At 41.9% G+C, this 26,458-nt stretch overlaps 2 protein-coding genes across 3 annotated transcripts; one reads left to right on the top strand and one right to left on the bottom strand.

Moving 5' to 3' along the window:
- Nucleotides 1–297: 297 nt before the first annotated feature.
- On the bottom strand, nucleotides 298–3,092 carry LOC120065237 (SOSS complex subunit B1-like). 2 transcript variants are annotated; one of them, XM_039016053.1, is made up of 7 exons: nucleotides 2,952–3,092; nucleotides 2,587–2,726; nucleotides 2,056–2,194; nucleotides 1,776–1,847; nucleotides 1,592–1,676; nucleotides 1,412–1,454; nucleotides 298–1,085 (listed from the first exon to the last, which is right to left on the bottom strand). In XM_039016053.1, the coding sequence occupies exons 2-7, from the start codon at nucleotides 2,663–2,665 to the stop codon at nucleotides 922–924; spliced, it is 582 nt and encodes a 193-aa protein (XP_038871981.1). In that variant the 5' UTR covers nucleotides 2,666–2,726; nucleotides 2,952–3,092; the 3' UTR covers nucleotides 298–921. The 2 variants fall into 2 exon arrangements, with proteins under 2 accessions (XP_038871981.1, XP_038871982.1); XM_039016054.1 differs by lacking the exon at nucleotides 1,776–1,847.
- A 216-nt stretch (nucleotides 3,093–3,308) lies between these two features.
- Nucleotides 3,309–12,572, top strand: LOC120065236 (E3 ubiquitin-protein ligase NRDP1-like). The gene is made up of 7 exons (XM_039016051.1): nucleotides 3,309–3,440; nucleotides 3,825–3,955; nucleotides 6,734–6,849; nucleotides 10,245–10,516; nucleotides 10,853–10,988; nucleotides 11,165–11,268; nucleotides 11,768–12,572. Exons 3-7 carry the CDS (start codon nucleotides 6,760–6,762, stop codon nucleotides 12,120–12,122), a joined length of 957 nt encoding a protein of 318 aa, XP_038871979.1. The 5' UTR covers nucleotides 3,309–3,440; nucleotides 3,825–3,955; nucleotides 6,734–6,759; the 3' UTR covers nucleotides 12,123–12,572.
- Nucleotides 12,573–26,458: the final 13,886 nt, after the last annotated feature.

Raw genomic sequence — 26,458 nt, 5'->3', positions numbered from 1 at the left:
CCGTTTGGAAATTACTCCCAAGGATGAACCAGACTTGTAGTCTACAACTTTTTTCTGATTTCTTTTGATTTTCCCATAATGTCAAGAAAAGAGGCACTGAGTTTGAAGGTAGGCCTTGAAATACACCTCCAATTGACATCAATTAGCCTATCAGAAGCTTCTAAAGCCATGACCTCCTTTTCTGGAGCTGTTAAAAGGCATAGTCAACTTAGTGTATGTAAACTTCTGACCCACTGGAATACAGTGAATAAGTAAAATCTGTAAACAATTGTTGGAAAAATTTATTGTCATGCACAAAGTAGATTAAACTATAGTTTAACAAAACAATTGTGGAGTGGTTGAAAAACAAGTTTTAATAAGTGTAATGTAAACTTCTGACTTCAACTGTATATGCTTGTATTTCTGATTGACAAAATCCAACTACACACCCATCTGTCAGCCTTAGGCTACTTTTTGAACACAGAGCCCACACAGCACATTAGCTGTAAGAGCTCTAAGAGTAATTTTATATTTTAGACATCTCATGGGAAAACTTAACATTGAGTGCAGAAAATATTTTGTTTAAAAAAAGGTATCACATTTTAAACAAAGGGATGGTAACATCCCTGCCTGTCTTCCTTTGAAAAACACATGACTTCCCATTAAAACAATTAATTGTAAAAAAAAAAAAAAAAAAAAAATGTAAGGTAAACTCTTGTTACAGCTTTTGTGAACCATGTTCCTTAAACAAACCTAATTAAGATACTATTTCTTAACCCACTTTACAAAGACAAGTAAATAATGGTCATGGTAATTTCAACAAAACTAAATAATATATAAAGACTGATTACACAGTTTGTAAAAGAAACACGAGTCTTCAGTGGTAGAGTCTCTCATTTGAAGTTTCTGGCACGTGATGGACTTTGCTTCTCTCTTCTCTAATCATCTTTTGGTAGAACGTCTGGTCTCCTTTCCATTGACAGTGGTCCCTCCTGGATTGGTTGCCCTGCTGCTGACACCACTGCCAGCCCGCCCTCCCTGCGGAGGGGTAGTTGAGCTCCCGGAACCTTGTGAATTTACACCGTTCCCATTGGTAGTGTCATTTCCTAGAATAAGAAATTGTAATGTACAAATTAGAATGTTCATAAAGTGATAAAAGGAAAAGTTGTTAGTGTTCACAATTAAAATGAAGACACTGCTGTTTATACACTGAAGGTGGCTGAACCAGCCACTCACAGGTAAAATATGCAACTTTACAGCTTCAAGCAGCAATTTAGTTTACTGCTGGAGACATGCAGGTGGAATTGTTGCATATAGCACCTTAAGCCGCAGAGGTCAAAATTACTTTTCTTGAAAAACACTAACAAAGGTAGTTGCCGAAACACTTCCATTTGATGTCACTTTTTTTGTTGGTCTCTGATAGTGGACTTACCAGCTGAGTTATTGTTCAGTATGTTTCCTTGGTCACTGAGTACCTGGGAATGAAATAATCTGTTCACTTACAGTACAAGAAAAAGGCACTTAATAATATTTTCCCCCTATCCTTCCGTAAAGCATCCTGTAGTAAGACATGCTTACACACTGACATCCTTATGTTCAGAACACCCCTTACCGTCTTGTTTTTCATCTGGTCCATGTTAGAATACTCTAGGTTAGGCTCACTGAAATTTGGCACCTCGGAGTACACCATGCAGAACCTGAACAAAACATTAAGTGGGCATTAGTTTACACCAGTAACTTATGACATTACATGCATCTCTCAGCCACATTTACATGGCTGCAACTACAGGACTTACTCTCCAATCTTCAACAGCTCTCCACCTCTGCCTGTGTACAGAGTCAGGCAACCTTTGAACACAGACGCATATCTGGAGAAAAAGGCAGCAATTTCAATACAATATTGCAGACTACTAATAACGTATGGCACGTATTCATCCGAATAACTTCATGCGGTTAGGTAAAGTAGACATGATGACTGGGTGGTCTTATTTCTGTATTGATTTTATACTCAGCAGTAGGTTTGGAGCTTTGTCCATACAGTGGAGGTGTTGACTGGGATGTGACTCAATAACTCACCCCTTAGTGAGTCTGATTATGTCACCGGTTTGGATCAGTCCCCCCACCTCATCCCAAACAGAGATGCTGATGCTGCCTGTTTTGTCAGCCACCTTACAGGTCCGCACCTCATGCCCATCCTTTGTCTTTGTCACTCGTCCTATGTGAGGGGTTATGAGGGACAAATAAATCAGTGGCTTTTGATTTTTTTACAAAGACAGACCAAGCTAGTTGTACAAGGAAAGTGTCATATCTCATTGTGAGGAGTGTAAACATCCACTTGTGGAAAAAAGAGGGAGGGTTCAACACAGGTAAGTTATTTGATGGCTGGTATGATTCAAATAAACCAACATGAACTGTTCTCAGACTACATAGTGGCATACAAGAAGGATGTTACTCACTATTGAACATCTGTTGTGCCATTATATTGTGTGTAAGATTTTACATAACTTTCTTTCCCACCCCAGTGCATTACAAGATCATTAACATTTGATTCCTAGTAATACTGTTATGAGGTAGTATTTGAAACAGCGCACCCCCCCCCCCCCTCACCGGTTTCCAGTACGATGAAGATAACGTTGAGATTCTTGAGTCCTGGCTTGATGTCCTTGACGTGGGTCTCAGTCGTCATCTTTCAGATTCTCGTCATGCATCCACAACTGTAGCTAAGTCAACTTTAGACCAAAGCAGCACTGAAATGTTGACGTGAGTATGAATACATGATTAGAAAGTATGCAACCCAGGTTGACTAATGACTTGTAAAGTAGCTAGAAGCTGCACCAAGCTGCAATAACCAAGCTGCAGTAACGTTACTCACTGCCATGACCTATGAGCATTATGGCAGCAATCTAGCTATCGTTAGTTATAGCTAGCTAACTGGGTGCCAGGTTGTTAGCTACAAATGACATTAACTTTACCTCAACGGTGTGTATTGTCGTTCACAGCTGCGTTGTCCGATATAAGGGATTTTAAGCCATGGGACAAATCAGTTTAAATATAAGTATTGTTTTCCTGTTTGTAAAAGGGCTGGCTAGCTAGTTGTTTTTCGTGAGCATCAGTATGTCACTACAGTAGTGAAGACTTGTCCCCTGCTGCATTGTTGGTCAAATTTAATGTCAATCAAAATTGTGTCCAATGGCAATGGACTATATAGGATGTGCTTTAGAGCTAATCATGTGATAGGCCCTTTATCTGAGAAGGGACACTGATCGTACCGAAGATAGGTGGAGTCACTGTCAATCAACGATTTGACAATTTGGTTGCTTAGCTGCAGGAGTGAGGGCTGGACGTGGAAATGTGGTGACGGGAATCAAGAAAAAAATGGATATCATGCTGGCACGCTAACCCAAATACTGACGCAAACGTAATTTAAAATACCATTTAACCATTGATTGTTATATCAACAGGTAACGTTTCTCAATTCGACGAAATATCACTAGCTTTGCTCTCTCTCTTTGTTTGTTTTCCTGTGTGATTCCACCTTGTGCCAGCCAGCTAATCTGTAAATTAGCTAGCTAACGTTTGTTCACGTAAATTAGTCAGCTGTGGCTAATTTGCGTGCACACTGGCTTGTCAGATTTTCTAATTAGTATCCAATATGTATCTTTCATCTATATGCAGCTAGCCACATAGCTAACGTTACGGTATTCCATTTGGAACAGTAATGATGAGTTACGTGTTTGAGTAGCAAACAGCGCTAATCATATCGTAAACTGCTTATAAAGTAAATTAAAGGGACAGTAACTTTATTCATTCCAACAACGTTGCATAACGTTACTATTTTTCCACAGACTAATTTTCCCAGGACATCATTACCTAGGCCCCAGGTTGCTCCTCTCCTTCCCATAACTCTGCCCCAGTGGTCCTTATTTTCAATGAGTAGGAGGGCTATGGATTCTGGCCCAAGGAAGGAAAGACACCGGTGAGTGGACATTGAACACACATGTACAGGTACTGGGGGTGGCTGGTAGCCTAGCGTTTAGAGCGTGGGCCCATAATTGAAAGATTCCTAGTTCAAATCCCTGAGCAGTCTAGGTGTAAAATCTGTTGATCTGCCCTTGAGCAAGCTACTTAATCCTGATTGCTCCAGGGTTGCTGTCAATAATGGCTGATCCCTAGCTGTGACCATAAATACCCTGTAATTTGACCTTTTGATCATTGATGACTATAAAGTCAGTGTTTTAGTTGTATTGTCCATATTCATTGAGAATGTTGGGCTTTTTACTTGTTGATTTAATCCATGCACCAACTCATTGGAATACCATGTGATAGATCCAGGTAGTTATTTCAAAGTGCACTGATACCCAAGAAGTATCCACACCATAAATGTTCATACTACCGCTAGTCTTAGACAAAAATAAAACCCACTTACACTATAGTGGGTAAGTGTCTTTATAGTTAGTCTTGACTCTTTGTACACAATGGCTATCTCAAAATGAAATCACATCAGAGAGATAGTGTGCAGTAGATTCTGTTAATTAATGACAAGCCCTTTGCTTTCAATTCTGATAGACTTCTCATCTCAGTGTCTAGCCCAGAGTTTCTAGATCCTAGTGGAACTTTTCCCACGTCCAAGCCTATATCTATAGTCGATTGATTGTTCTGATTTGGAAGTCGTCATTTGCATCGCCGAGCAGTGTCCAAGAAGGAATGTGTCTGTCAGGAGCTCACTGGGGCAAGAAACTGAGGGCCCAGAATATTTAATACAATGTTGCAAGTTTGTTACCTAGATCTTCAGGCCAGACAGAGTTCATAGTTGATATAATGTTTCAAGTTCCTTGCAGACAGGCCATGTGTAGCCAATGTGATTTATAGAATATTTATTTTTTATCCGGCTATTTTCTACCTGAGAGCTGCAGTGTTTTTATTTGTTGGCTTTATGTAGGCTATTTTTACATATGGGTAATGGCAATAGAAGTTACTTTTATGTTTGTATAATTTTGTTTTAGATAGAATGTTGATTAACCACATGACATTGATTTTTGAGATGAAGACTTTATTATAAATGAAACTGTTCCACGAGAATGTGCATATGAAACTCATAACTGGCGCACAGATCAGTAAAAATGGTACGACAACCTGGCACTCCAAATGGAAAAGGTTGCCGACCGTTGGTGTAGCCTATTACTGGCATCTTCAGGAGCTTAATGGGCAGAATCTGCGAAGGCCAGCAGCAACGGAAGGTGGAGGGTCGGGAACAGGTTTTTTTGTTTTGGTTAGACTATATTGATCTATGGTTTCCTCTTTAGTAATTTGAGTGTCTTCATTTTTAATCGCAGTGCTTAAAGCATCAGACAAGCTCAGTTGCCTACATATAGTTGATTTTATTCAAACAGGGTGTGTCTATATATGGAAAAATACACTTAACATTTTTGACCAATCGATTTCTCGAAAGAACAGACAACTCTCGGTCGACCAAGATTTTTTTTTTTGTCAAGGACAGCCCTAATCCCTTTGCCATTCCTAAATCATGCAACCTGGTTATACTGGATGTCCAAGGTATCTAAACCAAAGGATTTCCAATATTTCCTTTCCTAGTTTGTCGGGCTTGCCAGACATTACGCTAAAGTCACTGACTCTCCTCTTGTCAGTCAGTGTAGCCTACCGAATCGCATTGGTGAGAGAGCTGTTCATTTGGCTTCCTAATTTGGATAGGCTACTGTTAGGCCTAGGATTTGGGGGGTCGATTATCTGCAGATAAATTATGAAAACTTTAGATGAAGATTGTGAATCATCACTGCAGGAACAATAGGTAGTGGAGAGCCTGGTCCAAATATGATAATTAGGGCCCTCACGGAATCCAGGCATTAAAACGGAATTCAACAATATTCAACAATGTATTGTTCTTATTAGGGAATCAACTACATTTATTGAAAATGATTTAATCTGTCCAAATTTATCATAAGACATCAACAGAATGCATCAGTAATTTGTATTTCCTGCAACTTTCTGAAGAGGCAATGAGAATACCCCTGTCTGTGTGTGTGATGCACGTCTACCACGTTGTGTAGCCGTTAAGGATGATGCTAATGAAAACGGTCTTCTGGTAGATGGAGACTTTCTCAATTAAATGTTAACTACTAAGTAGACTATGCTTACCTGGCAGAATGATATCATGACTATTTTCATCAATCCAGTGGGTATTTGTTTTGCGAACTCTACCATATCAAAAACACCGGTAAACAAAAGTCTATTTAATCTATTTTGAATTCAGGCTGTAACACAACAAAATATGGAATAAGTCAATGCACTGTATATACAGGTTGTTTATTTTGAACATGATTAAGAACTAAGCGAGAAGATATCGACCCTACTGTTACGCTTGTTTACACTGAGCTGCACTGAAGTCGGAAGGCAATCATGGGTACATGAAGACACCTTCTCGATGGAGCAGTGTGGATAAAGGTCAAATTTGGATAACAGTGGCATATCCCATCCTTGCACTGACGTACGTTTTCCAATCAATATCTCGCGCCGGCTCCACAGTGTCTTAATGTAACCTTGATTGCATTTCGACCCCAGTGCAGCTTCATGTAAACAAGCGTAACGGTAGGGAAGGTATGTTCTGGCAAATTGAATTCTATACTTTTTTCTTTGAAGGTGTTCCATGTTGTTTTATAATCCTGCACGTGGGATGGCATGTAGGTTGTCGTGTTGGTCTGTACTCTGTAGGCTTACCATTTCCTCACCTGTGTTGCAGGTTGTAGTTGGATCTGGGGATGTGCCATGGGCTACGACGTCACCCGGTTCCAGGGGGAAGTAGATGAGGACCTGCTGTGCCCCATCTGCAGTGGAGTCCTGGAGGAGCCCGTGCAGGTCAGTGACGTGCACATCTCTGTACCATTTCAGCCATTGGAGAAGCAGTGCTGCTTCAGTCACTGGAAAATAAGGAATTGTCAGTGTGTTGTAAATTCAGTTCCATTTCAGTCAAATAGGATCCAGTTCTTGTCAACGCGTTGACCACACACATGCTGTTCCAATTGTCGTAGAGAAAGGAGAAAAAAAACAGACATTTCAGTCCTGTAGGCCGTGCGCAGGCCATTTATTTTGTGATGCTAAAAAGATGATTATCATCTTGTCCGAAGTGCTCTTGCTGATATGCTGTTCTTGCATTTCTATAAACATATCACTAGACTTGTAATTTAATTCTCTACGATGAAGCTCCAGTGATGAAGATCCAATGCTTGTATGGGGGGGTGGGAGCGATAATAGACATGAGAATGGGCTAAATTGCGTCTTGGCCAGGAAGGATATGGGCAGAGGGAGGAGAGCCTACAGGGTAATTGACTTTTAGAGGGATGCAGTGACAGAAATGGGAGAGGACAGAAGGTAGAAGGAAGAAGGAAATATGGAGAGATGAGCTCTGAAGGAAGGTCTGTCCGTTCTTGTTCTAGATGAATGAGAAGAGCCTTATGTTTGTAGTGGTGCAGAGGTGTAGGTAATCAGGATAGAAGAAGTGAGTGGTGATGCTTAGTCCTGTTAATGTAAATAAAGCATAGGGTTGCTAACATAACAAACCAATCTCCCAAACCGAGACCAACCATGAGGTGAGTAGCTTTAAATGGACACACTTGAAGAGGATGGAATTGTTTTCCTACGTGTTTGCCCTTGGAGCAAATGGTTGCTGGATTGTGCTTTTTATAGTACAAAACACTTTTTCCAGCCTAGGGATTGGTCAATTGGTGTTATTGGTGTTCTTTGTTTTGCACTGTGCTTAGGAGAGAGTGATTGCATCTGTGTCTGTGGGCACATGTGTTGGTAGGTTAATTCAGCAAGGAGCTAGTGTGACCGTTCAGTGTCACTTCCAGTCAATGTAGCCTATGCATTCAGAGCTGTCCTTGGACTTTGTGCAGAATGCTGGCAGCAGTACAGGAGTGTGGACATAGTATACTGAGAGGGAAGAATTGGAATTCAGTTTGCTTGCATCTGCACTCAGCTGTGTGATGATAATTTATACTCCCTCTGGGGCCCCAGTGTGAATCAGCAGCTTTGCAGCACAGAACCCCACTGAGATGGGAAGAATCAGAACTAGGATTGTGTCTGGAATGGCACCCTATTCCCTATAATGCACTACGTTTGACCAGGGCCTTGGTCAAAAGTAGTGCACTATATAGGGAATAGGATGCCATTTGGAACTTACCCAGAGACTGCATGGGGAACAGAGGGCAAGAAGGTTCAGTATCTGGGGGATTCATTGCTACCAGTAGCTTTCTTCCTGACACACCCAGGAACTGTAGTGGGAATGGCAATTGAAGCCAGCAGAAACTAGCCGGCCCGTCGCTAGCTTAGCATCACGCACTGATGTCATCAGTACTGTCACCCCTGCGTTGATGAGCACTTCACCCACAGCAGAACTGCTATACACCAATGTAACCTGTAACTCCCTCTTTCAATGGCTTTAGATTTTTATCATGCTCTCTGCCTCTGGTTAGGGCTGGGCAATATATCGAATTCATTCAAATGTATGGTTTTGCACGGTATTCCAAAGGCCTGTATTGCAAGAATCATGTTTTTATTTATGAACATGTCAGTTTGTTCTCATGTTTTCTTTTTGGTCTCGTCTCCTCCACTCTTTCTGTGCTGTGTGCACCTTCCCATTTACACACACACACACACAAGCCCGTCCCCCACACAACAAGCCCCTCCCTCTGCCACTTACAACAATAACAAAGAGGAGCGATCGCTTCTTCCTCTGTGACATGCGGTTTCAACTCGCTATTTGCATTTGAGGTTTGGTCCAACAGAATGGGTCATATGGACACCGAAACACATGGAGACATTATTTGACTGTAAGAAAGGAGAAGTGAACGTTTCTAACGATACCCTTTTTATGTTTATAACAAGAGTATCAATGAACATTGATTCTGGAAAATGAATACTTAGTTTGTTGCGCGTGCATTGCTGTACCACTTACCACTAGCAGCATTTTAACTCATTCTCATTCTGATAAATAAGGTAGGCCACTTGATTTCAGCATCTGAACAAAGTGAAGAGACTAGCATGCTGTTTAAACAGTTGGAGACGTACAGAAGGGTGCGTTCATAACAATTGAACTGTCCTACCTTGTTAGCTAGCAAATAGATACAGGTTGGCTAGACTTTAAACATAAAGATTACCTGGCAACTCACTAGCATGTGGGCTTGAGATTGTTTATGAGACCTGTGTTAATTTTCTATAATGCCTGCTACAAGAAGTTAGTCATTATTGGTGAATGCGCATAATTCATGGTTCTGGTTAAATTTGTAACAAAAAGACATTTTCAGATCAGTGATTATTGCAAAAAAGCTGATTAAATTATTTTGATAAAATAATGTAATTATTAGTGGGTCTTACGGTTGTGGAAGGCTTACATTTAGCCTAGATATAGATATAATTTCACAAGCCCTGCATTCATGAATTATTGTTGACTGTTTTAAATGCAGTGTATTTTACCTTTTTAATTGTACAACAAAGCTTGTACTGAGTGTACAAAACATTAGGAACACCTTCCTAATATTGAATTGCACCCCCTTATGCCCACAGAACAGTCACAATTCATCGGGCATGGACTCTACAAGGTGTCAAGCATTCCCCAGGAATGCTGGCCCATGTTGACTCCAAAGCTTCCCACAGTTGTGTAAAGTTGGTGGGGTGTCCTTTGGGTGGTGGACCATTCTTAGTCCACACGGAAAACTGTTGAGCGTGAAAAACCTAGCGGCGTTGCAGTTCTTGACACACTCAAACCGGAGCGCCTGGTACCTATTACTATACCCTGTTCAAGGCCACTTAAATATTTTGTGTTGTCCATTCTGTCTCAATTGTCTCAAGGCTTAAAAATCCATCTTTAACCTCCTCTCCTTCATCTAAACTGATTGAGGTGGATTTAACAAGTGACATCAATAAGAGATCATAGCTTTCACCTTGATTCACCTGGTCAGTCTATGTCATGGAAAGGACAGGTGTTATTTTTTGTACACCCAGTGTATTCCGTGAATCGCCCATAAGTTTGGAAAAATCGAGATATGATTTTTAGGCAATATCGCCCAACCCTACCTCTAGTCATTCCAATAATTTGATATTTGAATCGGAATGTCTCTCTCAACAAAATTGTCATATTATACATTTTATATTATCAACTGAAAATATATTTCTAACGAGTGCTTTTTCACCGGAGCGGGTCTTTGTTTGCTGTCCCTTTCTTCCTACGTGTGTGACATTCCTTCCATCCTTAGGCCCCTCACTGCGAGCACGCCTTCTGCAATGCCTGCATCACCCAGTGGTTCTCCCAGCAGCAGATATGCCCCGTGGACCGCAGCGTGGTGACACTGGCCCACCTGCGCCCCGTGCCCCGCATCATGCGCAACATGCTGTCCAAGCTGCAGATCACCTGCGACAACGCCGGCTTCGGCTGCACCGCCGTGCTGCGCCTCGACCAGCTGCAGTCGCACCTCAGGGACTGCCAGCACAACCCCAAGAGGCCCTTCCAGTGCGAGCAGGGCTGCGGGTGAGTGGGGTTGGCTCCAACAAAGGGGTTCCTAAAGGCTCTATTTTAGCGCATGTTTTGTTAATCCTTTATATAAATTATGTAGGCAAAGCTGTGAAACTGTAAACTTCAACTATATGAGGGAGCATGAGCACAACCCCAAGAGTGGGGCAAGAATCGGATTGGGAAACTCTGCTGTAGGCGAGTGGTGCTACTACAGTAGCTCTGGGTTAGTGGGTCAACAGGGCTATGGGGTTAGGGTATTGACTAAAGGTTGTAGTTTAGTGGGGCTGTAGGTGAGTCAGCTGAGCTATAAGACTGTTGATCAGCTGTTATGTCCTCCCTACGTCTCTTCAGACTGGAGATGCCTAAAGACGAGGTACCCAGCCACAACTGCATCAAACACCTGCGCAGCGTGGTGCAGCAACAGCAGGGCAAGGTCACCGACCTGGACAAGACTACTGCTGAACACAAGCACCAGCTAGCAGAGCAGGTGTGTGTGTGTCTGCAGTTATACGTGTGTGTGCGTCAGGGTGTGTTTGTGTATGCGTGAGTAAGTGAATCTATGCTTTCACGCGTGTGTGTCAGTGCTTGTACATACAAGTGTTTGTGTGATGTTGCGGCAGCGGGGTCTGTAAGCCCAGTGTGATGTCTCTTCTCTGCCTCCAGAAACGGGACATCCAGCTGTTGAAGGCGTACATGAGAGCCATCCGCAGTGCCAACCCCAACCTACAGAACCTCGAGGAGACCATTGAGTACAATGAGATCCTAGAGTGAGTGGATTATCAAGCACTGTGGTGCAATACTCAATTGCACAGAACACTTTACAATCAGACAGTTTAACTTACTACGCTGTGTCATTTTCCACCTTTTTTATGCATAATTAAAGTGATAATTATAGAGCTGTGCGATATGTAATAAATTGCTTGAATTGATGCGATAACGATAAATGGAACTAAGTTTATAACATTAATGTGCACCAGTTTTTTATTTTTTTATTTTATTTTATTATTTCTAGCGAATAGTTTGATGGTTGTGGTAGCCATCAACTTATTTTATTTCAAACTTCACATTCCTCAAGTATAGGATACTTATTGTAATGAACGATATCAGCAAAATGCCTGTGCTGATCATTTCCGGGTTTATTGTCCCATTTCTATATGATTATAATAACTACGTATTAGGACACATCTAGTTGTTATTACATGATTAAAATAGCCATCATAATATCCCAGTCCCCCCTTTCATCCTCTCCTCTACTTTCCCTCCTAGGTGGGTGAACTCCCTCCAGCCAGCGCGTGTCACCCGCTGGGGCGGCATGATCTCGACACCGGACGCTGTCCTCCAGGCGGTCATCAAGCGCTCGCTCATCGACAGCGGCTGCCCGCCTTCCATTGTCAACGACTTGATCGAGAACGCCCACGAGAGGAACTGGCCCACCGGCCTGGCCACGCTGGAGACGCGGCAGATGAACCGGCGCTACTATGAGAATTACGTGGCCAAGCGTATCCCCGGGAAACAGGCAGTGGTGGCGATGGCCTGTGAGAACCAGCATATGGGTGAGGACATGATCCTGGAGCCAGGCCTGGTCATGATCTTCGCCCACGGGGTGGAGGAGATACTATGACCCGGCTGAGGGTGGTGGAGAGCAGAGGGGAGACTGACCTGAACTGAGTAGAGGAGGGAGCAGGGGATGCTGTAACTCTACAGTTGCATCCCAAATTCTACCCTGTTCTCTATGGGCCCTGGTCAAAAGTAGTGCACTGTAAAGGGAATAGGGTGCCTATAAGATAGTAAGAGGAGGGGAAGAGCCTATGACAAAGCAGGGATTAAGGAGATATGACACCAGCACCAGTAGACGGGTATAGGGCAGGAGGTTGGCAACAGGTGGCCCACGAGCCAAAACCAGCCCGCAAGTGTTTTTTTGGCCCCCTAAAGCTTTTAGCAATTTTGCGGCGATTTTAGTTTTTTTGTCCAAAAAATACTAAAATCACCAGGAAATCAGCTAAGAATCTGTTGAGTTTAGGAAATCTGTTCAAGTATTCCCACTAATAAAAATAAAAAAAGAGAGCTGTGATCGTGTCTCAATGTACAGTTGTGGCCAAAAGTTTTGAGAATGACACAAATATTCATTTACACAAAGTTTGCTGCTTCAGTGTCTTTAGATATTTTTGTCAGATGTTACTATGGAATACTGAAGTATAATTACAAGCATTTCATAAGTGTCCAAGGCTTTTATTGACAATTACATGAAGTTGATGCAAGGAGTCAATATTTGCAGTGTTGACCCTTCTTTTTCAAGACTTCTGCAATCCACCCTGGCATGCTGTCAATTAACTTCTGGGCCACATTCTGACTGATGGCAGCCCATTCTTGCATAATCAATGCTTGGAGTTTGTCAGAATTGGTGGGGTTTTGTTTGTCCACCCACTTCTTGAGGATTGACCACAAGATCTCAATGGGATTAAGGTCTGGGGAGTTTCCTGGCCATGGACCCAAAATATCGATGTTTTGTTCCCCGAGCCACTTAGTTATCACTTTTGCCTTATGGCAAGGTGCTCCATCATGCTGGAAAAGGTATTGTTCGTCACCAAACGGTTCCTGGATGGTTGGGAGAAGTTGATCTCGGAGGATGTGTTGGGACCATTCTTTATTCATGGCTGTGTTCTTAAGCAAAATTGTGATTGAGCCCACTCCCTTGGCTGAGAAGCAACCCCACACATGAATGGTCTCAGGTAGAGGTCGACCGAGTAATCGGAATGGCCGATTTTAATTAGGGCCGATTTTCAAGTTTTCATAACAATCGGAAATCGGTATTTTTGGACACCGATTTGGATGTTTTTTTTGTTTTTTTACACCTTTATTTAATCATTATTTAACTGCACATGGTTGATGATATTACTAGTTTATCTAGCGTGTCCTGCGTTGCATATAATCGATGCGGTGCGTATCATTGCTCCAATGTGTACCTAACCATAAACATCAATGCCTTTCTTAAAATCAATACACAGAAGTATATATTTTTAAACCTGCATATTTAGCTAAAAAAATCCAGGTTAGCAGGCAATATTAACCAGGTGAAATTGTGTATGTTCTCTTGCGTTTATTGCACGCAGAGTCAGGGTATATGCAACAGTTTGGGCTGCCTAAATTGCCAGAATTTTACATAATTATGACAACATTGAAGGTTGTGCAATGTAACAGGAATATTTAGACTTATGGATGCCACCCGTTAGATAAAATACGGAACGGTTTCCTTATTTCACTGAAAGAATAAATGTTTTGTTTTCGAGATAGTTTACGGATTCGACCATATTAATGACCTACGGCTCGTATTTCTGTGTGTTATTATGTTATAACTAAGTCTATGATTTGATAGAGCAGTCTGACTGAGCGGTTGTAGGCAGCAGCATGCTCGTAAGCATTCATTCAAAAAGCACTTTTGTGCGTTTTGCCAGCAGCTCTTCGTAGTGCTTCAAGCATTGCGCTGTTTATGACTTCAAGTCTATCAACTCCCGAGATTAGGCTGGTGTAACCGATGTGAAATTGCTAGCTAGTTAGCGGGGTGCGCGCTAATAGCGTTTCAAACGTCACTCGCTCTGAGACTTGGAGTAGTTATTCCCCTTGCTCTGCATGGGTAACGCTGCTTCGAGGGTGGATGTTGTCGTTGTGTTCCTGGGTCGAGCCCAGGTAGGAGCGAGGAGAGGGACGGAAGCTATACTGTTACACTGGCCTATAAGAACATCCAATAGTCAAAGGTATATGAAATACAAATGGTATAGAGAGAAATAGTCCTAATAACTACAACCTAAAACTTCTTACCTGGGAATATTGAAGACTCATGTTAAAAGGAACCACCAGCTTTCATATGTTCTCATGTTCTGAGCAAGGAACTTAAACGTTAGCTTTCTTACATGGCACATATTGCACTTTTACTTTCTTCTCCAACACTTTGTTTTTGCATTATTTAAACCAAATTGAACATGTTTCATTATTTATTTGAGGCTAAATTGATTTTATTGATGCATTATATTAAGTTAAAATAAGTGTTCATTCAGTATTGTTGTAATTGTCATTATTACAAATACATTTAAAAAATCGGCCGATTTTAATTGGTATCGGATTTTTTGGTCCTCCAATAATCGGTATCGGCGTTGAAAAATCATAATCGGTCGACCTCTAGTCTCAGGATGCTTTACTGTTGGCACGACACAGGACTGATGGTAGCGCTCACCTTATCTTCTCCGGACAAGCTTTTTTCCGGATGCCCCAAACAATCGGAAAGGGGATTCATCAGAGAAAATGACCCCAGTCCTCAGCAGTCCAATTCCTGTACCTTTTGCAGAATATCAGTCTGTCCCTGATGTTTTTCCTGGAGAGAAGTGGCTTCTTTGCTGCCCTTGACACCAGGCCAGCCTCCAAAAGTCTTTGCCTCACTGTGCGTGCAGATGCACTCACACCTGCCTGCTGCCATTCCCGAGCAAGCTCTGTACTGGTGGTGCCCCGAGCCCGCAGCTGAATGAACTTTAGGAGACGGTCCTGGCGCTTGCTGGACTTTCTTGGGCGCCCTGAAGCTTTCTTCACAACAATTGAACCGCTCTCCTTGAAGTTCTTGATGATCCGATAAATGGTTGATTTAGGTGCAATCTTACTGGCAGCAATGTCCTTGCCTGTGAAGCCCTTTTTGTGCGAAGCAATGACGACGGCACGTGTTTCCTTGCATGTAACCATGGTTGGCAGAGGAAGAACAATGATTCCAAGCACCACCCTCCTTTTGAAGCTTCCAGTCTGTTATTCAAACTCAATCAGCATGACGGAGTGATCTTCAGCCTTGTCCTCTTCAACACTCACACCTGTGTTAACAAGAGAATCACTGACATGTCAGCTGGTCCTTTTGTGGCAGGGCTGAAATGCAGTGGAAATGTTTTTGGGGGATTCAGTTAATTTGCATGGCAAAGAGGGACTTTGCATTTAATTGCAATTCATCTGATCACTCTTCATAACATTCTGGAGTATATGCAAATTGCCATCATACAAACTGAGGCAGCAGACTTTGAAAATTAATATTTGTGTCATTCTCAAAACTACAATCTCTTTTTAGGCTAGTTGTGGTCAATTTGCAGTGTACAAATTATCATTATGTTCCGGCCCCCCGACCATCCACTCCGACAAAAATCGGAATCTAGTTGCCTATACCATGACAAATCAAGGGTTGGAGGGACAGGGAAAAATATAACAGGGGTCTCTAACTAAGAGGGTAGAGGAAATAGAAGTGAAGGATAAACATCCTGAAGGAGACACTCAGTCAGGATTCCCCTGCTCTCTGCCTTAAACACATTTTTTTTATTTAGGGAAACTAACAAGGATTTATCAGTAAAGTGCATAGGAAGGAATATATATTTTTTTTAATGTAATCTCAAGGGAAACAAGATTGTTGGCTAATCTGCCTTCTCCCTGCCCCCTCTGCTGCTGACAAAATATCCCGTTGGCTCAGATGTGTAATGAGCTGGCTCATACCCCCCATGGCCTCTAGGTATGTGATTTCACCAGAAAGTCATCTATCAATCATGAAACTAACATATAGGCCATCTAAGCATACTTCAGTGCAACATCATAAGGTTTTGATCATTGTGATTGAATGTTTTTTCTGAGACTATCTCTGTCAGGGACTACACAATTCTTCAGGACCTTTGAGACAATGTGGTTTCTTTAGCTCTCTGTATCTATGTCCATGGCACTCTCTCTCCTCCCTGGGCTGAGAAATGTGGATTATTTCCTGCTCAGGAGAAGGACTGCATGCTTGGATTGGTTAAGTGAATCCTATTGGATGTGCTCTGCTGTATGTGAGCCCCGGTATGCACATAGACGTGTGTGGGGGGGGGGGCTGAACGTAAATGCAGAGCATGTTTTATCACATTTTGGGGGGGGGGGCAATTACATTTTCCATCATTACAGTATCACATTTAAAATGGTACCACCTTCCCCTTTGTCGACAACAGACCTTGTTTCTCCTCTGGATGCAGAGCTAATCAGGAATGCCCTTGTTTATCTTCGGGATGCAGAGCTAATCAGGGATGCAGAGCTAATCAGGAATGCCCTTGTTTATCCTCGGGATGCGGAGCTAATCAGGAATGTCACTTCTGATAGGAGTAGTAGATGGACAGAGAAGACTTGGAACTTTCTTTTGGTTTGAGTTTCACACCTTGTGTTTTTTGTGATGTTATTGTTGTGTATGATTTGTCTGAGTTATTGAGAGTCCTGTGTTTGAACTGTTTTTATTTTATGATATGTATGTAGTTGGTTAGAAGTGGGTCCAATTTGTATGAAAATAAATACTTATTCTCAGAGGCTACCAAAGCATTTATCCATAGCAATTGTGTACAAAATAACATCAGCCAAAAGTTCTGTTTTTTATTATTTAGGCTTGGTTTATTTTAATCATTGTCAAATAGCATGTCACTAACACATCACTGTATATCATGTAGCTTATCCTAATATTCTGTGTTCAGTCATACATGAAGTACTTCCCTGTGGCTTTGCTGATTTGTAATATTTTTCCCAGATGAGGTTATGTGATTTGTGACCCTGAATCCATCACCACAATTAGCAAAGCTTTTACTGATGCTATTATTCCTAACAGTTTGGACTATTCTGGTTTAGATCTTCTGTATAGTGATAGCCTTTTGTGGCATTTTTTCATTTGGTTATTGTGTAACTTGTTAGTTTGAGAACAAAACTATTTGGTTTTACTTCCATCCACCAAATAATGAACAAGTTCACACACTTTACCTCTGCTGATTCATTACATTAGTCTAAATTCAATTAATTCAATTCCTGGGGTGACTGAATAAAAATGGACACGAACACACTTGTATTTAACTCGGCGGAAGCTAACCAATATCTAGACTGCCCTCTACATTCCTCATAAGATCTGTGTTGAAACTGGAACCTAGTCTAAATCTGCTTCCTCTTTCTATATGGCTGTCTCTCTTTGCTCTTTCAGTTAGGTGCCTTTATTCTTTATAGTGTTGTGACTTAGTCATCTGTGCAGCTTCAGTTTGAATAGAGGGGTTCTGTTGTGTGTCTTCCTAGAGGATGGATGATTTATAATACTGTACTTGAAACAAAACGGTCAGAATGTTGATTAAACTTCCAAATAATTGATGAAGGATTAGTGGCTAGACCCTCCATTTTACTATTCAGAAATGTAGACGGCAGTGAGAGACAGGACAAATATGTATTTTGATGTTAAACTGCAATCTAGGATGTATTCACTAGGAACGAAACGGAAGGGACCAACCTAAACTTATCCAATAAGAAATGCTGAGTTTTGTTGAAAAATGTTTTGCTACAGTTTGCAATGGTGTGGACTAATACACCCCTGTACACAGAAACTGGGCTGCGTTCAGTACGGGGGGGAAATGGTGTGTAACATTAAATTAAACGGAAACAGTGCTGTTCGTTCGTTTTTTCAACGACCAGTTGAAAAAACGGGGAGCGATTGGGTTGGGGTACGCAGTCAGCATGGCCTCTGCCCTTTTAAATACGTCACTCATTGCTGCATGGGGTGGCAGGGTAGCCTAGTGGTTAGAGCGTTGGACTAGTAACCGAAAGGTTGCAAGATCGAATCCCCGAGCTGACAAGGTAAAACTCTGTCGTTCTGCCCCTGAACAACCCACTGTTTCTAGGCCGTCATTGAAAGTAAGAATTTGTTCTTCAATGACTTGCCTAGTTAAATAAAGGTAAAATAAAAAAAGTCACACCCTACCAATCAGAGCAAACATACATCAAAGTTGGTTCAAGAAAGTTGAACGTTTTCGGATACGTGTCGTTCAGGACAAACCGTCACGCACCGTAGCAAACGTTTAATAGAACTTAAAGTACCCCTGATATTTTAAATTGGTTTTGGGCTGCACCTGTCTTTACCTTTTTTGCTTATTCATGTGAACTAGTGTGTTACTGTGATGATGCCATACTGACTTGATAATAATACCACACAACTAGGTTAGAATTACACATTTATTGTAAATAGTTCACCATATATCAATATTCACATACTGATGCACTTCCATTTCAGTATCTATCCATAGTTTTGTTTTGTGAGATATATGTTTTCATTAAAAGCAGATAAGAATTCCTGGTGGTTTGGATTGTTGTATTGTGTTAATTTGTTTTATAACAAAAACACACTATTTATTTCCAAGTACAAGGGGAAATCTTCCCCAATGAAAAAGATTACATTGTAATGGCCTAAACCATGTCTCAACTTGTTCATGTATTGATGAGGAAATATTCTACCTGCTGTGCCCTGAGAAGCTACATTGTATCCTTTCTGACCTATCCACTCTTCTTGATGATAGTGATTCTGTTGCTCTTATATTTTTAATCTGGAGTATTCTGTCAGTTATCATTTTGACAAAAGACAAATTCAACTGCAAAAAGGGCCTCCTGTCCCAATGGATTACTTTAACCCCTTATCGCATAAAAATATAAGTAGGAACTGTCCTATATTGTCACCAAGGTGGTGCTAGTGTAACTTGTTGCAAGCTGGCGGCAAACCCCTCCCCGCCCACTAAATCCATTTATGTAAGGCCCTAATACACTAAAAGCATCTACTCAGGATGGCTACGCTACTGCTATGGCCACCTAACTTCACCCATGTTCGACTGAATTCTGCTGTGGACACAGGGTTTCTTTCAGGTCCACTTGTCCCTCGTCACCATTGCCATCTATTAGGACTTACTTCACCAAGGTATTTATGCAAAGTAAGCTGTTCTTACATTCCCTTTATAAATGATTAATCTCCACCTGTAAGCAAATGTAGCCTAGTGAAAGAGCTATGACCACCTGCCGATAACACAATGTGTAGGCTATGGCACCTGAAAGGTAAAAATATTTTTCTTTGCCCATCTAACACGATGCCTTGGACTTGTTTGACTAACCAGGTTGGAACTGATTTTGGACACTAGCCTACAGTGTAATTTGATGTTCCAAAACGAGTTAATAATGGTGATGGGTAGGCTGTTATTAATACTCATGTAAGTATTATTCCCTTATAATTACTGTGTTATGCCTATTTAAATGTATATACAATTCACTTAATTCAGTTGAAGAATGTATCCATTTTCTCAAGTTTATATAAATATTTGTTGGAACAATGGCTTACATAGAACACAATCGAGTCTGAATCTAAGGGCCTCTTTACACTACACTACTTTGACGACACAAACTAGGTCAAGGAGAGATACTTATGGTAGTGTAAAGAGACGGATCTACACTGAACAGAAATGTAAACGCAACATGTAAAGTGTTGATCTCATGTTTCATGAGCTGAAATAAAAGATCCCAGAAATGTTTCCATACGCACAAAAAGCGTATTTCTGTATAATTTTTTTTTGCAAATATACATCCCTGTTAGTGAGCATTTCTCCTTTGCCTAGATAATCCATCCACCTGCCAGGTGTAGCATATCAAGAAGCTGATTAAACGGCATGATCATTACACAGGTGCACCTTGTGCTTGGGGACTATAAAGGACCACTCTCTAAATTGTGCAGTTTCATCACACAATACAATGCCTCAGATGTCTCAAGTTGAGGGAGCATGCAATTTGCATTCTGACTGCAAGAATGTCCACCAGAGCTGTTGCCAGAGAATTGAATGTTAATTTCTCTACCATAAGCCACCTTGTGTGATTGTGATCAGAAGTTGTGTGGTTGTGGTTGTGATCAGTAATTGTGGTCAGCAGTTGTATGGTTGTGGTCAGTAGTTATGTGGTTGTGTTCAGTAGTTGAGGTTTTGGTCAGTAGTTGTGGTCAGAAGTTTTGTGGTTGTGATCAGTTGTGGGATTGTGGTCAGTAGTTGTGTGGTCAGTTTGTGTGGTTGTCAGTAGTTTTGATCAGAAGTTGTGGATATTAGATCAGATATTCTGGTCTGTAGCTGTGGTCAGTAGTTTTGTTGTTGTAGTCAGTGTTTTTGTTTGTGGTTGTGGCTAGTCATTGTGGTCAGTCATTTTGGCCAGTAGTTGTGGGGTTGTGGTTTTTGTTCAGTAGTTGTGTGGTCAGTGGTTGTGGTAAACAATTTTGGTCAGTAGTTGTGTCGTAGTAAGTAGTTGTGGTGAGTGGTTGTGGTCAGTAGTTGTGATCTGTACTTTTGTGGTCAGTAATTGTGTGGCTCAGTAGTTGTGTGGTCAACATTTGTGTGGTTGTGGCCAGTAGTTATGGTCAATAGTTGTGTGGTCAGTAGTTGTGGGGTTGTGCTCATTAATTGTAGCCACTTCACCCTAAACATAATTTTGGGCTGCTCAATGATGAGACAGAGAGCTGTTAGCTGATGTTAGCTAAGATTTCATACTCTAAGTTTTTGTCTGACTTGTTGGGGGAGTAGTCAAAATGGCAGTTGTTGGGCAAAAGTTTTGAAATAGTGCGTTAATGCAGTTACTAAAACAGCTGTATTGTTAGATCCGTAGCAGATATAGTTCTGCTAACATATTTGAATAGCAGAGAAGTTGACAAAGATGTATGCTCTAACTTTTTGTCTAACTTGTTGGAAAAGTGGTCAATAGCTGACTTGTGTCAAAAGTTAAATTGTTTACAGTGAATGTTGGAAGTGATGTCACAATGGGGAGCTTTAGAATGTTGAGTTAAGTTTAATGTCACATTGCACAAGTACAGTGAAATGCCTTTCTTGCAAACCCAAAAATGCAATAATCAATAACAATCTAATCCTAGAAAAATACGAGAAATATGAAAGCACAATAAGTAAGTAAGCGTACTATATACAAGGTCAGTTCCAATATCATACTTACAATGTGCAGGGAAATGCCATAAAAGTGAATGAAGATGGACAAAAAGGAAAGAAATTGTAATTTAAAAAGTATCAAAGATATCAAAAAGTTGAATACAAGCAACTCAATCCAGACCAGTCTACACATAAAGTTTGAACGGCAGTTCTAGTTTAAACAGTGAGAAGATGAGTGCTAAAGAATAACTATTTTGAAGATTTAAGTGAGGGCTTTCACTTCGCAAGCTCTACACCTTGTTGTATCCCAGGAGGTCTACCCCGGGGGGATACCGGGGACCCCAAAACCTCTGTGCCAATCTCTGCACGCTCAACCCAACACCCCACAGTTTACCACAACCTATACACAAGCTTCTCATCTAAACCACATTGCATATAGTGCTACACACTTGAATAATGCAATGATTCACCAATGTGTGAATATTTTTCAAGTATTTATTTTCTATTTGGCTAACAGAGCAAAAAGGCTGTCTACTGGTATTAGGGTAAATTCTTGCAGGCACGTGGTGTGGGAGAGTCGTTGTCTTTACACTGTGCCACTCAGATGTCTTCCACATTACCTCCAGGGATAGTCTGAGACATTTCTTAAAAAGAGATTTGAATCTACGCTGAATAGAAATATAAACACAGCATGCAACAATTTAAAAGATTTTACTGAGTTCATATAAGGAACGCAGTCAATTGAAATAAATTCATTAGGCCCTAATCTATGGATTCCACATGACTGGGAATACAGATACGCATCTGTTGATCACAGAAACCTTTTTAAAAAAGGTAAGGGCGTGGATCAGAAAACCAGTCAGTATCTGGTGTGACCACCATTTGCCTCATGCAGCGAGACCCATCTCCTTCGCATAGTTGATCAGGCTGCTGATTGTCACCTGTTGAATGTTGTCCCACTCCTCAATGGCTGTGAGAACTTGCTGGATATTGGCGGGAACTGGAACATGCTGTCGTAAACGTCGATCCAGAGCATCCCAGACATGCTCAATGGGTGACATGGAACAATTGGGGCATTTTCAGATTTCAGGAATTGTGTGCAGATCCTTGCGACATGGGGCTGTGCATTATTACACAACTACTGACCACAATCACTGAGCAAAACTACTGACCATAAATACTAACCATAACCACACAACTACTGACCACACATACTGAACACAACTTCTGACCACAACTACTGAACACAATCCCTGACCACAACTACAGACCACACAGCTACTGACCATATCTAGTAACCACAGAACTACTGACCACAGCCACAGAACTTCTGACCACACAGCTACTGACCATAAATACTGACAACAACCACACAACTACTGACCATAACTTCTGACCACAACCACAGAACTGACTGCAGCCACACAACTACTGACCATAACTAAAGACCACAACTACTGACCACAACCACACAACTACTGACCACACAGCTACTGAACACAATCCCTGACCACAACTACGGACCACAACTTCTGACCACACAGCTACTGACCATATCTAGTGACCACAACCACAGAACTACTGACCACAGCCACACAACTTCTGACCACACAACTACTGACCATAACTAAAGACCACAACAACTACTGAACACAATCCCTGACCACAACTTCTTCCATTACCACAAAAATACTTTTAAAAAGCTAAAGCAAGCCCCACATCTTTACTTGTAAAGTTACCATCTACTTTGAATTGCTATCCTTCTTTTGTTTGTCTATATCAAATCAAATGTGTCACATGCGCCAAATACCTTACAGTTAAATGCTTACAAGCCCTTAACCAACAATGCAGTTTTAAGAAAAAAGTGCTAAGAAAGGATTTACTGAGAAAAAGGAAGAAACCCGCACTGCTCTTGATAGTATCACTGCTCCTTAATAAGCTTTACATATCAGCCTCACGGCCTTCGTCAGAGCTTTTAGTCCGCGGGGCTGATATGTAAAGCTTATTAAAGAGTAGTGATACTATCAAGAGAAGTGTGCGGTTTGCCTCTTTTTTCTCATTTTATTCAACTGTTACCATGCACCTGCAAAAAAGATAGCTCAGATGTGCGAGTGCCTTTTGAATTAAGAAATTATTTACTGAAATAAATGTAAAAATATATATAAAATAAAAAACTAATAATTAAGGAGTAACAATAAAATAACAGTAGTGAGGCTATATACAGGGGTACCGGTACAGAGTCAATGTGCGGGGGCACCGAATAGTCGAGGTATTATGTACATGTAGGAAGAGGTAAAGTGACTATGCATGGATAATAAACAGAGTAGCAGCTGCATAAAAATGGGGGGGGGGGCAAGGCAAATAGTCCAGGTAAACATTTGATTAGCTATTTAGGAGTCTTATCGCTTGGGGGTATTAGCTGTTACGGAGCCTTTTGGACCTAGACTTGGCACTCTGGTACTGCTTGCCGTGCGGTAGCAGAGAGAACAGTCTATGACTTGGTTGACTGGAGTCTTCGACAATTTTTTGGGCCTTCCTCTGACACCGCCTAGTATATAGGTCCTGGATGGCAGGAAGCTTGGCTCCAGTGATGTGCTGGGCCATACGAAATACCCTCTGTAGCGACTTGCAGTCGGAGGCTGAGCAGTTGCCATACCAGGCGTGATGCAACCGGTCAGGGTGCTCTCGATGGTGCAACTGTAGAACTTTTTGAGGATCTGGGGACCCCTGTCAAATCTTTTCAGTCTCCAGAAGGGGAAAAGGTGTTGTCGTGCCCTCTTCACGACTATCTTGGTGTGTTTGGACCATGATAGTTTATTGTTGATGTGGACACCAAGGAACTTATCTCTCGACCCGCTCCACTACAGCCCTGTCGATGTTAATGAGATCCTGTTCAGAAACCTAGAGAGGAACCAGGCTATGAGGGGTGGCCAGTCCTCTTCTGGCTGTGCCAGGTAGAGATTATAACAGAACATGGCCAAGATGTTCAAATGTTCATAGATGACCAGCAGGGTCGAATAATAATACTCACAGTGTCGAGGGTGCAACAGGTCAGCACCTGAGGAGTAAATGTCAGTTGGCTTTTCAAAGCCGATCATTCAGAGTATCTCTACCGCTCCTGCGGTCTCTTGAGAGTTGAAAACAGCAGATCTGGGATAGGTAGCACGTCCGGTGAACAGGTCAGGGTTCCATAGCCGCAGGCAGAACAGTTGAAACTGAAGCAGCAGCACGGCCAGGTGGACTGGGGACAGCAAGGAGTCATCAGGCCAGGTAGTCTTGAGGCATGGTCATAGGGATCAGGTCCTAAGAGAGAGAGAGAGAGAGAGAGAATACTTAAATTCACACAGGACACCGGAAAAGACAGGAGAAATACTCCAGATATAACAGGCTGACCCTAGCCCCCCGACACAAACTACTGCAGCATAAATACTGGAGGCTGAGACAGAAGGGGTCGGGAGACACTGTGGCCCCGTACGACGATACCCTCGGACAGGGCCAAACAGGCAGGCTATAACCCCACCCACTTTGCCAAAGCACAGCCCCCACACCACTAGAGGGATATCTTCAACCACCAACTTACCATCCTGAGGCAAGGCCGAGTATAGCCCACAAAGATCTCCGCCACGGCACAAACCCAAGGGAGGGCGCCAACCCGGACAGGAAGATCACGTCAGTGACTCAACCCACTGAAGTGACGCACCCCTCCTAGGGACGGCATGGAAGAGCACCAGTAAGCCAATGACTCAGCCCCTGTAATAGGGTTAGAGGCAGAGAATCCCAGTGGAGAGAGGGAACCAGCCAGGCAGACACAGCAAGGGCGGTTCGTTGCTCAGACTACACTCAATCATAGGACCTACGGAATGGATAGGCAGACCATTCCATAAAAATTGAGCTCTATAGGAGAACACCTTGCCTGCAGCTGTTTGCTTAGAAATTCTAGGGACAGTAAGGAGGCCTGCGTCTTGTGACCATAGCGTACGTGTAGGTATGTACGGCAGGACCAAATCGGAAAGGTAGGTAGGAGCAAGCCCATGTAATGCTTTGTAGGTTAGCAGTAAAACCTTGAAATCATCCCTTGCCTTAACAGGAAGCCAGTGTAGAGAGGCTAGCACTGGAGTAATATGATCACATTTTTTGGTTCTAGTCAAGATTCTAGCAGCCGTGTTTAGCCCTAACTGAAGTTTATTTAGTGCTTTATACGGGAAGCCGCAAAGTAGAGCATTGCAGTAGTCTAACCTAGAAGTGACAAAAGCATGGATAAATTGTTTCTTTGGACAGAAATGTTCTGATTTTTGCAATGTTACGTAGATGGAAAAAAGCTGTCCTTGAAACAGTCTTGATAGGTTCGTCAAAAGAGAGATCAGGGTCCAGAGTAACGCAGAGGTCCTTCACAGTTTTTTTACTGTACAACCATCAAGATTTACTGTCAGATTCAACAGAAGATCTTTGTTTCTTGGGACCTAGAACAAGCATCTCTGTTTTGTCCGAGTGTAAAAGTAGAACATTTGCCGCCATTCACTTCCTTATTTCTGAAACACAGGCTTCCAGGGAGGGCAATTTTGGGGCTTCACCAGATTTCATTGAAATGTACAGCTGTGTCATCCGCATAGCAGTGAAAGTTAACATTATGTTTCCGAAGGACATCACCAAGAGGTAAAATATATAGTGAAAACAATAGTGGTCCCAAAACGGAGCCTTGAGGAACACCGAAATTTACAGTCAAACCATCTACAGAGACAAACTGATATCTTTCCGACAGATAAGATCTAAACCAGGCCAGAACTTGTCCGTGTAGACCAATTTGGGTTTCCAATCTCTCTAAAAGAATGTGGTGATCGATGGTATCAAAAGCAGCACTAAGGTCTAGGAGCACGAAGACAGATGCAGAGCCTCGGTCTGACGCCATTAAAAGTTCAATTACCACCTTCACAAGTGCAGTCTCAGTGATATGATGGGGTCTAAAACCAGACTGAAGCGTTTCGTATACATTGTTCGTCTTCAGGCAGGCTGTGAGTTGCTGTGCAACAGCTTTTTCTAATATTCTTGAGAGAAATGGAAGATACGATATAGGCCGATTAGTTTTTTATATTTTCTTGGTCAAGGTTTGGCTTTATCAAGAGAGGCTTTATTACTGCCACTTTTAGTGAGTTTGGTACACATCCGGTGGATAGAGAGCCATTTATTATGTTCAACATAGGAGGGCCAAGCACAGGAAGCAGCTCTT

Source organism: Salvelinus namaycush, chromosome 20 (genome assembly GCF_016432855.1).
Source record: "Salvelinus namaycush isolate Seneca chromosome 20, SaNama_1.0, whole genome shotgun sequence".
Classification (NCBI taxonomy): Eukaryota; Metazoa; Chordata; class Actinopteri; order Salmoniformes; family Salmonidae; genus Salvelinus; species Salvelinus namaycush.
Note: the sequence above shows the minus strand (reverse complement) of the source record. Positions and strands in the feature narration are given on the sequence as shown.